Below are 18,161 nucleotides of genomic sequence, written 5' to 3'. Positions count from 1 at the left end.
CTGTTTAGTGTGTGTCGTCACCTTCCAGAACTGTTCGTTTGTCGTTTTTGTTGTTTTGTTCAGTGTTCAGCTGATTGATTAAAATATGAACACTTACCACGCTGCACCTTGGTCTCTTTTCCTTCCTCCGACGACGTTCGTTACAGAACTACCACCCACCAAAGGACCAAGCAGCGTGGAAGGATGGATCCTGGACATGGAGGAAATATTGGACGGCAAGGGACCCGGGCACAGTATCGCCGTCGAAAGAGTAGCTGGACTGCAGCTAGAGCGGAGCGCGACACTACGAGGGATTGGCTCGAGGTAACGGGCACGAGAGGCAGCCCAGATTTTTTTTTTTGGGGGGGGGGGACAGGGAGATTGGCGGGACTCAGGTAGGAGACCTGAGCAACTCCCCGTGCTTACCGTGGCGAGAGAGTGACTGGGCAGGCACCGTGTTATTCGGTTAGTGCACGGTGTCCCCAGTGCGCACGCATAGCCCGGTGCGCTACAATCGCAGCTCTGTAATCGGCCGGGCTAGAGTGGGCATCGAGCCAGGAGGGATGATGCCGGCTCAGCGCATCTGGTCTCCAGTGCGTCTCCTCGGCCCGGGGTATACTGCACCAGCCCTACGCACGGTGTCCCCGGTTCACCAGCACAGCCAGTGCGGCCTGTTCCAAACTCCCCGCACTTGCCGGGCTTACAGGGGGAACCAGCCAGGACGAGTTGTGCTAGCTCTGCGCTCGAGACACCAGTGTGCCTCCACGGCCCAGTGTATATCCGGTGCCTCGGCCAGGAAGAGGCCTCCTGCATGTCTCCCCAGCCTGGTGAGTTCTGTGCCTGTGCTAAGTCCTAAACCCTCCTGCATGTCTTCCCCAGCCTGGTGAGTCCTGTGCCTTCTCCCAGAGCCAGGCCTCTGGTTGCTCTCCATTCCAGTGATGATCCATGGCAAGAAGCCTCCAGTAATGATCCATGGCACGAAGCTCCAGTGATGATCCAGGCACGAAGCCTCCAGTGGATGATCACGGCACGAAGCCTCCAGTGATGATCCACGGCACGAAGCCTCCTGTGATGATCCATGGCACGAAGCCTCCAGTGATGATCCATGGCAAGAAGCCTCCAGTGATGATCCATGGCACGAAGCCTCCTGTGATGATCCATGGCACGAAGCCTCCTGTGATGATCCATGGCACGAAGCCTCCTGTGATGATCCATGGCACGAAGCCTCAGTGATAATCCATGGCACGAAGCCTCCAGGGATGATCCATGGCACGAAGCCTCCAGTGATGATCCATGGCACAAAGCCTCCAGTGAGGATCCGTGGCACGAAGCCTCCAGTGAGGAGTTGTGGCACGAGGCCTCCAACGAAGGACGTCAGTCCGGAGCCTCCAGCAACGCTCTCTAGTCCGGAGCCTCCAGCGTTGCCCTCTAGTCCGGAGAGCCTCCAGCGACGCCCTCTAGTCCGGAGCCTCCAGCGTCGCCCTCTAGTCGGAGCCTCCAGCGTCGCCCTCTAGTCCGGAGCCTCCAGCGTCGCCCTCTAGTCCGGAGCCTCCAGCGTCGCCCTCTAGTCCGGAGCCTCCAGCGTCGCCCTCTAGTCCGGAGCCTCCAGCGTCGCCCTCTAGTCCGGAGCCTCCAGCGTCGCCCTCTAGTCCGGAGCCTCAACACTTACCACGCTGCACCTTGGTCCTCTTCTCCTTCTCCCGACGACGTTCGTTACAGTGGGACAACGTTAGACTGGGAACAGAACAGTATGCTATGCACTTCATCTCCCCCTCTGTCTTCCCATTTTGTCATTATACACATAAACACACACTGACATTCAAAAGTCCATACACACTGTTACTCCTCTACCCTCCTTCAAGATCTCTGTCTTTAGAAAAACACTGCGAATCACTCTCTGTTATATGGAAAGCATTGATTATACACTGAGTGTACAAAACACTAGGAACACCTTACTAATATTGAGTTGCACTCCCTTTTGCCATCAGAACAGCCTCAATTTGTCGGGGCATGGACTCAACAAGGTGTCAAAAGCGTTACAAAGGGATGCTGGCTCATGTTTAGTCCAATGCTTCCCACTGTTGTGTCAAGTTGCCTGTATGTCCTTTGGGGGTGGACCATTCTTGATACACACGGGAAACTGTTGAGCATGAAAAACCCAGCAGCGTTGCAGTTCTTGACACAATCAAACCGGTGCGCCTGGCACCTACTACCAAAGGCACGAAATCTTTTTTCTGCTCATTCACCCTCTGAATGGCACACATACACAATCTATGTCTCAATTGTGTCAAGGATTAAACATCCTTATTTAACTTGTCTCCTCACCTTTATCTACACTGATTGAAGTGGATTTAACAAGTGACATCAATAATGGATCATAGCTTTCACATTGGATCACCTTCAGTCTTGTCGTGGAGAGCAGGTGTTCTATGTTTGTACACTCAGTGTAAGATCTTTTGAGTGTGTTTATGTGAGAGATAGAAAGAGTGAGTATGGAGGAAGTGAGTAAGAGATCTCTCTTTTTTAAAATAACTACCCACAAACACAGGTGGGAACAGGCTACCTAAGTATGGTTCTCAATCAGAGACAACGATAGACAGCTGCCTCTGATTGGGAACCATACCAGGCCAAACACATAGAAATACAAAACAAGGACAACATAGAACACCAGCCATAGAATTCCCACCCAAACTCACGCCCTGACCAACCCAAAAAAAGACATAAAAAGGATCTCTAAGGTCAGGGTGTGACACCCACTAACATCATGCTCATCAAGACTGCTTCTAAATGGTTCCCCTTTTCAAGGGCCTGTTATTGACGTAGCAGAGATTATCTTGTAGAAACATTTATTATGTGGGAGAGTGATAAGCAGTGTTGTTTTTAGAATGATAACTCCATGACAGCATCTCAATATTAACTCAATGTGTGTGTTTCTCTGGTTCCAGTATGCAAGGGGGAGAACTGTTCAGCCGGATCCAGGCCAGAGGGGACCAGGCTTTCACTGAGAGAGGTGAGGGGGCTCAGAAGGGAGGGAGCCAGGGAAGAAGGACTGGGCTACATGTTTCTGGGAATGGATGTACTACAGTGCCTTCCAAAAGTATTCATGCCCCTTGGCGTTTTTTCACATTTTGTTGCATTACAACCTGTAATTTAAATGGATTTTTAWTTGGATTTCATGTAATGGACATACACAAAATAGTCCAAATTGGTGAAGTGAAATTAAAAAAATTACTTGTTTCAAAAAATTAAAAACAGAAAAGTGATGCGTGCATATGTATTCACCCCCTTTGCTATGAAGCCCCCAAATAAGATCTGGTGCAACCAATTACCTTCGGAAGTCACATAATTAGTTAAATAAAGTCCACTTGTGTGTAATCTAAGTGTCACATGATCTCAGTATATATACAGTGGGGAGAACAAGTATTTGATACACTGCCGATTTTGCAGGTTTTCCTACTTACAAAGCATGTAGAGGTCTGTAATTTTTATCATAGGTACAGGTCGTACAGGTACAGGTCAGGGTTGGGTTATAAAAAATATCAGAAACTTTGAACATCCCACAGAGCACCATTAAATCCATTATTAATAAATGGAAAGAATATGGCACCACAACAAACCTGCCAAGAGAGGGCCGCCCACCAAAACTCACGGACCAGCCAAGGAGGGCATTAATCAGAGAGGCAACGAAGAGACCAAAGATAACCCTGAAGGAGCTGCAAAGCTCCACAGCGGAGATTGGAGTATCTGTCCATTGGACTACTTTAAGCCGTATACTCCACAGAGCTGGGCTTTACGGAAGAGTGGCCAGAAGAAAGCCATTGCTTAAAGAAAAAAATAAGCAAACACGTCGTGGGAGACTCCCCAAACATATGGAAGAAAGTACTCTGGTCAGATAAGACTAAAATTGAGCCTTTTGGCCATCAAGGAAATGTTATGTATGGCGCAAACCCAACACYTCTGATCACCCCGAGAACAACATCCCCACAGTGAAGCATGGTGGGGCAACATCATGCTGTGGGGATGTTTTTCATCGACAGGGACTGAGAAATTGGTCAGAATGGAAGGAATGATGGATGGCGCAAAATACAGGGAAATTGTGGAGGGAAAACTGTTTCAGTCTTCCACAGATTTGAGACTGGGATGGAGGTTCACCTTCCAGCAGGACAATGGCCCTAAGCATAGTGCTAAAGCAACAGTTGAGTGGTTTAAGGGGAAACATTTAAATGTCTTGGAATAGCCTTGTCAAAGCCCAGACCTCAACCAATTGAGTATCTGTGGTATGACTTAAAGATTGCTGTACACCAGCGGAACCCATCCAACTTGAAGGAGCTGGAGAAGTTTTGCCTTGAAGAATGGGCAAAAATCCCAGTGGCTATATGTGCCAAGCTTATAGAGACATAACCCAAGACACTTGCAGCTGTAATTGCTGCAAAAGGTGGCTCTACAAAGTATTGACTTTGTGGGGTGAATAGTTATGCCCTGAAAAATGACCTCCAGCAGGCCACAAATGTGCATGTGTCTGCTCAAACGGTCAGAAACAGACTCCATGAGGGTGGTATGAGGCCCCACGTCCACAGGTGGGGGTTGTGCTTACAGCCCAAACCGTGCAGGACGTTTGGCATTTGCCAGAGAACACCAAGATTGGCAAATTCGCCACTGGCGCCCTGTGCTCTTCACAGATGAAAGCAGGTTCACACTGAGCACATGAGCACATGTGACAGACGTGACAGAGTCTGGAGAAGCCGTGGAGAATGTTCTGCTGCCTGCAACATCCTCCAGCATGACCGGTTTGGCGGTGGGTCAGTCATGGTGTGGGGTGGCATTTTCTTTGTGGGCCGCCACAGCCCTCCATGTGCTCGCCAGAGGTAGCCTGACTGCCATTAGGTACCGAGATGAGATCCTCAGACCCCTTGTGAGACCATATGCTGACACATGCACATTTGTGCCTGCTGGAGGTCATTTTGCAGGGCTCGGGCAGTGCTCATCCTTGCACAAAGGCGGAGGTAGCGGTCCTGCTGCTGGGTTGTTGCCCTCCTACGGCCTCCTCCACGTCTCCTGATGTACTGGCCTGTCTCCTGGTAGCGCCTCCATGCTCTGGACACTACGCTGACAGACACAGCAAACCTTCTTGCCACAGCTCGCATTGATGTGCCATCCTGGATGAGCTGCACTACCTGAGCCACTTGTGTGGTTGTAGACTCCGTCTCATGCTACCACTAGAGTGAAAGCACCGCCAGCATTCAAAAGTGACCAAAACATCAGCCAGGAAGCATAGGAACTGAGAAGTGGTCTGTGGTCACCACCTGCAGAACCACTCCTTTATGGGGGTGTCTTGCTAATTGCCTATAATTTCCACCTTTTGTCTATTCCATTTGCACAACAGCATGTGAAATTTATTGTCAATCAGTGTTGCTTCCTAAGTGGACAGTTTGATTATCACAGAAGTGTGATTGACTTGGAGTTACATTGTGTTGTTTAAGTGTTCCCTTTATTTTTTTGAGCAGTGTATATTAATACACACACAGTTGAAGTCGGAAGTTTACATACACCTTAGCCAAATAAATTTAAACTAAGTTTTTCACAATTCCTGACATTTAATCTGAGTAAAAATTCCCTGTCTTAGGTCAGTTAGGATCACCACTTTATTTTATATAAAAAGCTCTCTAAGGTCAGGGCGTGACAGAAGTAAGATTAATTTCGGCCGACATTCTCCTAAATTTGTCATCGATTACACACTTGATCTCAATACAATTTTCTGTTCACAAAACTAGAATTGTTCCTGACTACTAAACAAAAAGTTAATTGAACAATAAACATTGGTGTCTCAACACTCTTAGCGAACTCTGTCATTGTTCCCCAAGATCACCTCAGCCCAATCTGCGTGTACCCGGCCAATATACTTGGCGCCTGTGCCCACGTACAGAACTGTCTGCATCCGCGTACGGTGTGGCAGTTCCAAAATACGGACATGTGCATGGCACACTGTGTTGTCCTAAACTGTGTTGTCCTGAGACTGTGTCTCTCTGCTCTCCTCTTCTAGAGGGCTCAGAGATCATGCGGGATATTGGCACGGCCATCGAGTTCCTCCACAACATGAACATCGCACACAGAGACATCAAGGTGAGCAATGTCACTCACACACAGATCAAGATAAGAGCAGCAGATAGTGACAAACAGAGTTGGCATGCATTTATTAATACTATGTGTAAACAGTGACATGTTTAATGATGGATACATTTCACTTCCTCTCCCTTAGCCTGAGAACCTGCTGTACACCCATCAGGAGCGCAATGGTACTCTCAAACTGACAGACTTTGGCTTCGCTAAGGAGACCACGCACAACCTCCTGCAGACCCCCTGCTACACCCCTTACTACGTGGGTAAGTTACTATACTACTGTAGGAATAGAAATATGTGTGACAATCAGATTTATTACACTATATTATGCATACTTTGGACTTAAGTGGTTTCCATCATGTAATTGTATTTTCCGTCTGTCTCTATTTGTGTGTGTTTCCATGTTGATAAGCCCCTGAGGTTTTGGGCCCGGAGAAATATGACAAGTCGTGTGACATGTGGTCTCTGGGTGTCATCATGTACATCCTGTGAGTACTGTGTGCGTGTGTGTTTGGTTGGTTCTTCATCCTTGTCCACAAGAATAGTAAAACAAGGAAAATTCTCCCTCGTGGGGACATTTTCCACGTCCCCATGAGGACAAAGGCTATTTTAAGCTTAGGGGTTAGATTTAGGGTTAGGGTTACAATTAGGGTAAGGGGTTAGGATTTAGGTTTAGGGTTTGTGTTAAGGTAAGGGTAGGGTAGGGTTAGGTCCCCATGATGATAGAACATCATAACTTGTGTGTGTGTTAGTTTTCGTGTGTGCAAATACAGTACATATATAGTATATAATCATATGAAAGTCAGTGCAACTTAATAACTATCAACCTCTACGCAATTGTCTCCTCTGCAGGCTGTGTGGGTTCCCTCCGTTCTATTCTAACACAGGCCAAGCCATCTCTCCAGGGATGAAGCGGAGAATCAGGCTGGGCCAGTACGAGTTCCCAAAACCTGAGTGGGCTGAAGTGTCAGAGGAAGGTGAGACTGGGTCGGGTTACCTTGGCTTTTGTTTAGTTAGTATAGCGTTGCATTCCTCCAATGATGTCAGTCCCAGGGACCTTTTACTMTAGAAAACATAAGCAAACTTCTAAATAGTCAGTTTCACAGCACAACACTCATCCAAAAGCACACACAAACATACACAAGGCACAAAAACACAGAATAGCAGCTCTTAAATTCCAGGGATAATCTGACTTAATCTCTGAAGTCTGATGGTAGGGCATCCTACTCATGTCATACCGCTCAGGAAGGAGACGCGTTCTGTCTCCTAGAGATGAACGTACTTTGGTGCAAGAAGTGCAAATCAATCCCAGAACAACAGAAAAGGACCTTGTGAAGATGCTAGAGGAAACAGGTACAAAAGTATCTATATCCACAGTAAAATGAGTCCTATATCGACATAACCTGAAAGGCCGCTCAGCAAGGAAGAAGCCACTGCTCCAAACAGCCATAAAAAAGCCAGACTACAGTTTGCAACTGCACATGGGGACAAAGATGGTACTTTTTGGAGAAATGTCCTCTGGTCTGATGAAACAAAAATAGAACTGTTTGGCCATAATGACCATCGTTATGTTTGGAGGAAAAAGGGGGAGTCTTGCAAACCGAAGAACACCATTCCAACCGTGAAGCACGGGGGTGGCAGCATCATGTTGTTGGGGTGCTTTGCTGCAGGAGGGACTGGTGCACTTCACAAAATAGATGGCATCATGAGGTTGGAAAATTATGTGGATATATTGAAGCAACATCTCAAGACATCAGTCAGGAAGTTAAAGCTTGGTCGCAAATGGATCTTCCAAATGGACAATGACCCCAAGCATACTTCCAAAATTTAGGCAAAATGGCTTAAGAACAAAAAAGTAAAGGTATTGGAGTGGCCATCACAAAGCCCTGACCTCAATCCTGTAGAACATTTGTGGGCAGAACTGAAAAAGCGTGTGCGAGTAAGGAGGCCTACAAACCTGACTCAGTACACCAGCGCTGTCTGGAGGAATGGGCCAAAATTCACCGAACTTATTGTGGGAAGCTTGTGGAAGGCTACTCAAAATGTTTGACCCAAGTTAAACAATTTAAAGGCAATGCTACCAAATACTAATTGAGTGTATGTAAACTTCTGACCCACTGGGAATGTGATGAAAGAAATAAAAGCTGAAATAAATCATTCTCTCTACTATTATTCTGACATTTCACATCCTTAAAATAAAGTGGTGATCCTAACTGACCTAAGACAGGGAATTTTTACTCGGTTTAAATGTCAGGAATTGTGAAAAACTTAGTTTAAATGTATTTGGCTAAGGTGTATGTAAACTTCCAACTTCAACTGTATATGTCATGATATGTATAGACATTATGGACAGTATGTTGATAKAMTAWWTAKTMTATCTGTAGAATACGTAGAATATAATAGTATATATACAGAAATGGTTGAGTAGGATGGCATTGACTAGAATACACTATATACATATGAAATTAGTAAAACAGTGTGTAGACATTATTAAAGTGACCAGTGTTACATTATTAAAGTGACCAGGGATTCCATGTCTATGTACATAGGGAAGCAGCCTCTAAGGTGCAGGGTTGAGTAACTGGGTGGTAGCTGGCTAGTGACAGTGACTAAGTTCAGGGCAGGGTACTGGGTGGAGGCTGGCTAGTGATGGTTATTTAACAGTCTGATGGCCTTGAGATAGAAGCTGTTTTTTAGTTTCTCGGTCCGAGCTTTGGCTGTGTTTACATCAGATCAGCTTTGACCATCAGATCAGCTCTTTTGGCCATAATTGGAATTGGACTGCCTGTGTAAACGGAGCCTTAGACTTTGCCAACAGTAGGCCTAGACCTTGATATACTTTTTCACATGTACCTTAAAACCAGGAAAGCAGATAATGTGGGCAATGTTTGTTTATTATAGCCTTGCAGTCTAACTTTTTGGTATTTTGTACCAGTTTCCATCTCTGTACAAAGGCATGGTCTTCAAGCTAATAATACTAATAACTGATTGGACTTAAATGGCTCTTTTCTAGACACCCAAAGCTCTTAACAGTGTAAGGGGAAACTAACCACTCTAACCCCACTTATAAACTCTTGCAGTAAGTGTCATGGGATCTCAAATCAAATCAAATTTGATTTATCACATACACGTGTTTAGCAGATGATATTGCGGGTGTAGCGAAATGCTTGTGCTTCTAGTTCTGACAGTGCAGTAATATCTAACAAGTAATATCTAACAGTTTCACAACATATACCAAAAATACACGTAAATCTAAGTATAGGGAGTACCAGTACCAGATCAATGTGGAGCTATATACAGGTTGTACCAGTACCAGATCAATGTGGAGCTATATACAGGTTGTACCAGTACCAGATCAATGTGGAGCTATATACAGGGAGTACCAGTACCAGATCAATGTGGAGCTATATACAGGGAGTAGCCTAGGTGCCTGGAGAGGAGTCAAATGTTGGAGCTAATACCAGGGAGGTACCAGTACAGATCAATGTGGAGCTATATACAGGAGTACCAGTACAGATCAATGTGGAGCTATATACGGTTGTACCAGTACTAGATCAATGTGGGCTATATAACAGGAGTACAGTAAGATCAATGTGGAGCTATATACAGGGAGCAACCAGTACCAGATCAATGTGGAGCTATATACAGGGAGTACCAGTACAGATAAATGTGGAGCTATATACAGGGAGTACCAGTACAGATCAATGTGGAGCTATATACAGGTTGTACCAGTAATGAGAATCATGTGGAGCTATAATACAGGTGGTACCAGTACCAATATCAATGTGGAGCTATATACAGGGAGTACCAGTACCAGATCAATGTGGAGCTATATACAGGTTGTACAGTACTCAGATCAATGTGGAGCTATATACAGGGAGTACCAGTACCAGATCAATGTGGAGCTATATAAACGGTTGTACCAGTACAGATCAATGTGAGCAATATAACAGGGAGTACCAGATCAATGTGGAGTTATATAAGGTTGTACCAGTACAGATCAATGTGGAGCTATATACAGGGAGTACCAGATAAATGTGGAGCTATATACAGGTTGTACCAGTACCAGATCAATGATGGAGCTATATACAGGGAGTACAAGATCAATGACGGAGCTATATACAGGAGTACAGTACAGATCAATGATGGAGCTATATACAAGGGAGTACCAGTACCAGATCAATGTGGAGCTATATACAGGGAGTCCAGTATAGATCATGTGGATCTATATACAGGTATGTCCCAGTACGAATCAATGTGGAGCTATATACAGGGGAGTACCAGTACCAGATCAATGTGGAGCTATATACAGGTTGTACCAGTACTAGATCAATGTGGAGCTATATACAGGGAGTACCAGTACTAGATCAATGTGAGCTATATACAGGGAGTACAAGTACCAGATCAATGTGGAGCTATATACAGCGAGTACCAGTTAGTCAATGTGGAGCTATATACAGGAGTACCAGTACCAGATCAATGATGGAGCTATATAAAGGAGCACGTACCAGATCATGTGGAGCTATATACAGGGAGTACGGTACCAGATCAATGTGGAGTTATATACAGGGAGTCAGTACCAGATCAATGTGGAGCTATATACAGGGAGTACCAGTACGAGATCAATGTGGAGCTATATACAGGGAGTACCAGTACCAGATCAATGTGGAGCTATATACAGGTTGTACCAGTACTAGATCAATGTGGAGCTATATACAGGAGTACCAGTACCAGATCAATGTGGAGCTATATACAAGGAGTACAAGTATAGATCAATGTGGAGCTATATACAGGAGTACCAGTACTAAGATCAATGTGGAGCTATATACGGGAGTACAGTACTAGATCAATGTGGAGCTATATACAGGGAGACCAGTACAGATCAATGTGGAGCTATATACAGGGAGTACCAGTAGAGTCAATGTGGAGCTATATACAGGGAGCACCAGTACGAGATCAATGTGGAGCTATTATACAGGGAGTACCAGTACTAGATCAATGTGGAGCTTATACAGGGAGCACCAGTACCAGATCAATGTGGAGCTATATACAGGGAGTACCAGTAAGATCAATGTGGAGCTATATACAGGGAGTACCAGTACAGATCAATGTGGAGCTATATACAGGGACAGTACAGATCAATGTGGAGTTTCGGAGTACAGTACTAGATCAATGTGGAGCTATATACAGGAGTACAGTACAGATCAATGTGGAGCTATATTACAGGGAGCACCAGTACCAGATCATGTGGAGCTATATACAGGAGTACCAGTACAGATCAATGTGGAGCTATATACAGGTTGTACAGTACTAGATCAATGTGGAGCTATATACAGGGAGTACCGTACAGATCAATGTGGAGCTATATACAAGGTTGTACCAGTACAGATCAATGTGGAGCATATACAGGGAGTACCAGATCAATGTGGAGTTATATACAGTGTACAGTACCAGATCAATGTGGAGCTATATACAGGAGTACCAGATCAATGTGGAGCTATATACAGTTGTACCAGTATCAGATCAATGATGGAGCTATATACAGGGAGTACCAGTAAGACAATGTGGAGCTATATACAGGGAGTACCAGTACTAAATCATGTGGAGCTATATACATGTACAGTACGTACCAGATCAATGTGGAGCTATATACAGGGAGTACCAGTACCAGATCAATGTGGAGCTATATACAGGTTGTACCAGTACTAGATCAATGTGGAGCTATATACAGAGAGTACCAGTACTAGATCAATGTGGAGCTTATACAGGGAGTACCAGTACCAGATCAATGTGGAGCTATAATACAGACTCAGTAGCGATAATGTGGAGTATATAAGCAGGTACCAGTACAGATCAATGATGGAGCTATATACAGGGAGTACCAGTACCATATCAATGTACAGAGGTACGAGGAATTTGAGGTAGATATGTACATGAAGGCAGGGTAAAGTGACTAGGCATCAGGATAGATAACTAATGAGGTAGATAGTACATGAAGGCAGGGTAAAGTGACTAGGCATCAGGATAGATAATAATGAGGTAGATATGTACATGAAGGCAGGGTAAAGTGACTAGGCATCAGGATAGACAATAATAAGAGTAAAATAAAGAACAGAGTAGCAGCAGGAAATTATTCTCGTAAAAGTGTGCGTGCGTGCGTGCGTGCGTTCGTGCGTATATGTAGTGTAAGTGAATGTGTGTGGGTTTTGTGTGGGAGTGTAAATGTAGTGTTTGAGTGTGTATATGGTGTGTATAAACGTCATCACACTCCCTCATCTGATTGGTCGAGTAGGCGGGTCTCCTGACTTTGTGGCTGTGGTAACTAGTGACAACCACTCGAGGAGGCAGACTCAATGCTACAGGACTGTTTTGAGAATACTGGTACTGTATGTTCAAATATTCATCCACCCAGGACTCATCCGTCCACACTGAGGAATATACATTGTCAGTCACAGACTTCATTAGAAAATGTGTTGATGATGTTGTACCCATAATAGCAATACGGACATACCCCAACCAAAAACCCTGGATGAACCTCAATGACTCGGTGGCGCGCGACGCTTACAAGGCAAGCAGGTACGAGCTCCGCAAATCCATTAGGGATGCAAAAGACAATACAGACTCAAACTTAAATTGATGTTCGACAACTCAGACTCGCGTCGCATGTGACAAGGGCTACAGACAATCACGAACTACAAAGGCAAATCCAGCTGTGTGGTGCCCACCCTCCCAGACGAGCTTAACACATTCTATGCTCGCTTCGAGTCAGACAATACCGAGCTGTCCAGGAAGAATCTTGSTGCTCCGGAAGACCAGGTGCTTTCGCTCTACGAGGCTGACGTGAGAACTCTCAAAAGAGTGAATACTCACAAAGCCGCCAGCCCATATGKGATCCCTGGCCACGTCCTCAGAGTGTGTGCTGACCAGCTGGCAGGCATCTTCTCTGACATTTTCAACCTGTCCCTGTCCCAAGCTGTAGTCCCCACCTGCTTCAAGGAGAACACCATCATCACAGGGCCCAAGAAAAACAAGGTGACATGACCAAAGGACTATCACCCCATCGCACTCACCCCGGTCATCATGAAGGGCTTTGAGAACCTGGTCATGGCCCACATCAAGGGGAGCATGCCAGGAACACTGGACTCAGTCCAATTTGCCTACCGCTCCAACAGATCAACAGAAGATGCCATTTCCAGCGCTATTGACACGTCCGTAACACATCTGGACAAGACAGACACCTATATAAGAACGCTGTTCATTGACTACAGTTAAGCATTCAACACTATTGTTCCCTCCAAACTCMGAGCCCTGGGTCTGGACACCGCCCTCTGCAACTGGATCCTGCACTTCCTGACGGGCAGACCACAGGCTGTGAGGACTGACAACAACACCTCCTCCACACTGACTGTTAACTCAGGGCCCCCCCCCAGGGGTGTGTCCTCAGCTCTYTGCTGTACTCCCTGTTCAGCCACGACTGCGTGGCTTTGCATGACACCAACTCCATCAACAAGTTTGCTGACGAAACCACAGTTGTTCGCCTGATAACCAACAACGACTAGTCAGCCTATAGGGAGAAGGTAAATGAACTGGCATTGTGGTGCCAGGACAACAACCTCTCCCGCAATGTCAGCAAAACAAAGGAGTTGATTGTTGACTTGATTGTTGACGCATAGGTAAGCATGCGCAAATGTGTGCCTTTCATTGAATGTTGACCTCTTTCCTCTTATTGCTTTTCCTTTTTCAGCCAAACAGTTGATCAATCAGCTGCTGAAGACAGACCCCAACGAGAGAATGACCATCACACAGTTTACGAACCACCCCTGGATCAATGTGAGTGCGTGCACGCTTGTGTGTGAAAGCGTGCATCAGTTCATGTATGTCAGTCTGTAACCTCATGCCTGATGATGTGTCTGTGTTCTGTCATTGCAGCAGTCCATGGTTGTTCCCTCCACACCGCTCCACACCACACGGGTCCTGACTGAGGACAGAGAGATGTGGGATGACGTGAAGGTCAGAATCAGACCAGCACTGACACCTTCTGGCCATCCAGGGACTTACATCTCTTCCCAGGATCAGCAGAATCAAATCAAATCGAATTGTATTTGTCACATGTGCCGAAATAACAACAGGTGTAGGCCTTACCGTGAAATGCTTACAAGCCCTTAACCAACTATGCAGTTCAAGAAATAGAGTTAAGAAAATATTTACTAAACTAAAGTAAAAAAATATATATAAAATAACAATAACGAGGCTATATACAGGGCTTCCGGTCCCGAGTCAATGTGCGGGGGTACAGGTTAGTCAAGGTAATTTGTGCATGTAGGTAGGGGTAAAGTGACTATGCATAGATAATGAACAGCGAGTAGCAGCAGTGTAAAAACAAAGGGGGAGRGGGTCAATGTAAATAGTCCTGGTGGCCGGAGTCTTATGGCTTGGGGGTAGAAGCTGTTAAGGAACCTTTTGGACCTAGACTTGGTGCTCCGGTASTGCTTGCCGTGCGGTAGCAGAGAGTTGGTTGACTGGAGTCTGTAGTGTCATGGCTGTAGTGCCACGACACTAAAGCCCCGTCAATGTGAATGGGGGCGTGTTCGGCCCTCCTTTTCTATAGTCCACAATCAGGTCCTTTGTCTTGTTGAGGTAGAGGTTGTTGCATCGACAAATTTTCTTGTTTGCTTATGGCCTTATACAGCTCATTGAGTGCGGTGTTAGTGCCAGTATCGGTTTGTGGTGGTAAATAGACTGTCACGAAAAGTATAGATGAAAACTCTCTCGGTAGATAGTGTTGTCTACAGCTTATCATGAGGTACTCTACCTCAGGCGAGCAATATCTCGAGACTTCCTTAAAATTAGACGTTATTTACAAATAGACACGCACCCCCCACCCCTCATCTTACCAGACGTAGCTGTTCTTTCCTGCCGATGCACGGAAAACCCAGCCAGCTGTATATTATCTATGTCGTCGTTCAGCCAAGACTCTGTGAAACATAAGATATTACAGTTTTTAATGTCCTGTTGGTACGATAGTCTCAAAATGGAGATCATCCAGTTTACTCTCCAGTGATTGCCTGTAGAACGGATGGTAGAGGTGGGTTACCCACTCGCAGACTAATTCTCTCAAGGCACCACAATCGCCACCCCCTGTATTTCCGTCTTTTCTTCACACGAATGGCGGGGATTGGACCTAGTCTCAGAGAAGCAGTATATCCTTTGCGTCAGACTCATTAAAGAAAAAATCTTAGTCCAGTTSGAGGTGAGTAATCACTGTTCTGATTTCCAGAAGCTCTCTTTGGTCATAAGAGACGGTAGAGGCAACATTAAGTACAAAATAAGTTACAAACAATGCGAAAAAACAYAAAATAGCACAGTTGGTTAGGAGCCCATAAAACGGCAGCCATCCCCTTCCTGCGCCATTGAGTTTACATCCAGACAACATTTCAAATACGGTTGATATTATGAACATTACACATGGTTTTCCCATGTAGATATTTCAAAATATGAGTGGAATTTCATTCCTTTTGTGGAATTCATGTGAAATGGAATTGCTCCCAAACTTTGGAGATGACCCTGGAGTGGTTGACCTTCCACAAGTGGAGGCAGACCTCACAGTCTGGTTTGAGGCCATGTTTATTAACAGAGGGCTTATTCCCTCCTCTTTATTATGCTGCATATTCAGAGCAGAGCTTTATCTTCTGCCTATCTACCATCTCCTATTTATCTATCATGAAATGCAACCTCCCTGACTCTGAATCTTGTTATTTCTCTTTCTTCTCTATTTCCCTCTCTCATAACTCCTTACGCTCTGTGTACTATAGGATGAGATGACCAGTGCTCTGGCCACCATGCGTGTGGATTACGACCAGGTGAAGATCAAAGACCTGGACACTTCCAGCAACCCTCTGCTCAACAAGAGGCGCAAGAAGGCTGCTGCCGGGGGCAAATTGGGAGGCACCGTCTGCAACAGCCAGTGAGAGACTGACATGGGAAGGAAACCACACCCGGAACAGCAGAAAAAGTGGAAGGGAAGCCCAGAGGAAGGAGGGTAGATACAACTGGAACAGCTGAGAGGGAAAAGGTTGTGGGAGGTCTGGGCAGGAATGTGTAGAAGAGACTTAGCATGAGGAATGTGTTCATACAGCAGAGGGGGAAGAGTAATGCCTAGAGGAGGGAGGGGTACTGCTAGGGAACAGCAGGGAAATGTGATTTGAAGCTTCTCAGCAATCAGTCGAACTGAAGGACACATGAAGTGATGACAAAGTCTGCATCTCTTATCAGCAGGCCTTCATACTGTAGGCCTTCCATAATTTTAATTTGATTGTGTTTTTGTGTATGTGTGTGTTAATTTGAAAGGTTGTTCAGGATCTGCTATATATAATTTAATGTATGTTTGTTGTGTGTTTTTGTGTGTGTTGGTAAGGGAGAACGGGGTTGGTTGTCTCAGTGCTAATTACTCCCAATCTAAATGGCAATGTGTAATTTGTAAGGTAAAAATGTGTGAATTATTTGAAGGAATTCATCCAGCTGGTCAATTCATGTCAGCATGACAAAACATTGAGGTGAGGGGAATTTATGTTTTTTGTAGGTGGAAGTAAAATATATATATATTGGTATTTTCTTTGTAAATTTTTTAATTGTGGKAGTATCCATGAACAATTATGTTTGTTGAAAAGGGAGAACTATATTTCAAACATATTTCTGAGTTCCAAGGTCAAGCCATGTGGTAGCCAGCATCTTAGTTAGCTTTGGGGAGCAGGTTAGGGATGGTTGTCACTTGGAATGTGGGGTTGGTTGTCACTATCAACTCCATTATAATAAATCCCAAGCTCTTTTGTGCTTGTGCTATAAAGAGCTCATTTAGTTTCCTCTCCCTCACAAACATATTTTTTCTGCAACACGCACATGTGTGCAAACACGCATACACACAAATTTACTCAAAATGCCATATTTTATTCTCACGGCATAAAATGCTGAATTTTGTTAAGAATATCGTTTGATCAAAGAAAGGCTATTTCTATATTGCTTAATTTCCTGTTACACAAGGCATAAGCTACCAGCAAACAGGCACTGTCCCACCGGTCACACACTGGTTGAATCAACATTGTTTCCACATCATTTAGTGCGACAGGTAGCCTAGTGGTTAAAGCTTAGGGCCTGTAACCGAAAGGTTGCTGGATCAAATCCCTGAGCCGACAAGGTAAAAAGCTGTCGTTCTGATCCTGAACAAGGCAGTTAACCTACTGTTCCCCGGTAGGCCGTCATTGTAAATAAGAATTTGTTCTTAACTGACTTGCCTAGTTAAATAAAGRTAAAAATCCATTCAATGAAATGATGTTGAATAGATGCTGAATTGATGTCTGTGCCCAGTGGGGTGTGACATCCAATCCCACGAGTGTGTTTGATGGATTATAACTCCATGTTGGAATAATTAATGAGGATAGAAAACAGTCTCCATTTCAAGCCAAGACCTTGGTCTTTCTCCTAATATTGAAAAGAGTTTATAAGATCTACAGGTGCTGAGAAATACACACAAGAGTAAAAGCCAACCCCGGTCTCCCCTAATGATGAAGAGCTGTGCTGGATTGCCTATCCATTTCAGGTTCTTTCTCTTTCCCATGCACAATAGAGGAGCACATATCACAGATCATACACCTAAAAACATGGGTGCATGGTGGAAATGATGAGGTAGTTAGACAGACCAACCATTGACTGTCAGTGTTTGTTACAATGTCTTTTTTGGTCCTTTTTTCAGCGATTAAAACAAACTTTGCAACATTTTTGTCCTGTCAATTGCTTATGGCCTAAAATAGAGTCATGGCAGTCTCACTCACACACAGAATTGGCTCACAGGCATCAAAGTCAACACAGGCAACTCACATCATTTGACAAGTTTCCTCAAAAGGATCTTCGTCCCAACTAACTGGATGTCATTACTTAAAAGTTAGATGCTGGCTGGTAATTATAGTCTAAAACAGGTTTAAAACAGGTACCTTTGTAGGCTTGCTTGTACACATTACTACAATAACAAACTGTTTTTAGTAAGGTCCTTCATGCAGTCCAGGGTAGTCTCT

At 44.9% G+C, this 18,161-nt stretch overlaps 1 protein-coding gene across 1 annotated transcript in view; it reads left to right on the top strand.

Moving 5' to 3' along the window:
- LOC111968617 (MAP kinase-activated protein kinase 3) overlaps positions 1 to 17,865 on the top strand; it is a 41,007-nt gene extending 23,142 nt beyond the window's left edge. The window contains exons 3-10 of the mRNA XM_023994320.2: positions 2,925 to 2,989; positions 6,020 to 6,099; positions 6,236 to 6,359; positions 6,509 to 6,584; positions 6,949 to 7,073; positions 13,841 to 13,926; positions 14,026 to 14,106; positions 15,909 to 17,865. Of these exons, the coding sequence (XP_023850088.1) occupies positions 2,925 to 2,989; positions 6,020 to 6,099; positions 6,236 to 6,359; positions 6,509 to 6,584; positions 6,949 to 7,073; positions 13,841 to 13,926; positions 14,026 to 14,106; positions 15,909 to 16,064 (793 nt within the window). The 3' untranslated portion in view covers positions 16,065 to 17,865. The remainder of the gene's footprint in view (positions 1 to 2,924; positions 2,990 to 6,019; positions 6,100 to 6,235; positions 6,360 to 6,508; positions 6,585 to 6,948; positions 7,074 to 13,840; positions 13,927 to 14,025; positions 14,107 to 15,908) is intronic.
- Positions 17,866 to 18,161: the final 296 nt, after the last annotated feature.

This window comes from Salvelinus sp. IW2-2015, linkage group LG1 (assembly GCF_002910315.2).
Source record: "Salvelinus sp. IW2-2015 linkage group LG1, ASM291031v2, whole genome shotgun sequence".
In the NCBI taxonomy this organism is placed as follows: domain Eukaryota; kingdom Metazoa; phylum Chordata; class Actinopteri; order Salmoniformes; family Salmonidae; genus Salvelinus; species Salvelinus sp. IW2-2015.
Note: the sequence above shows the minus strand (reverse complement) of the source record. Positions and strands in the feature narration are given on the sequence as shown.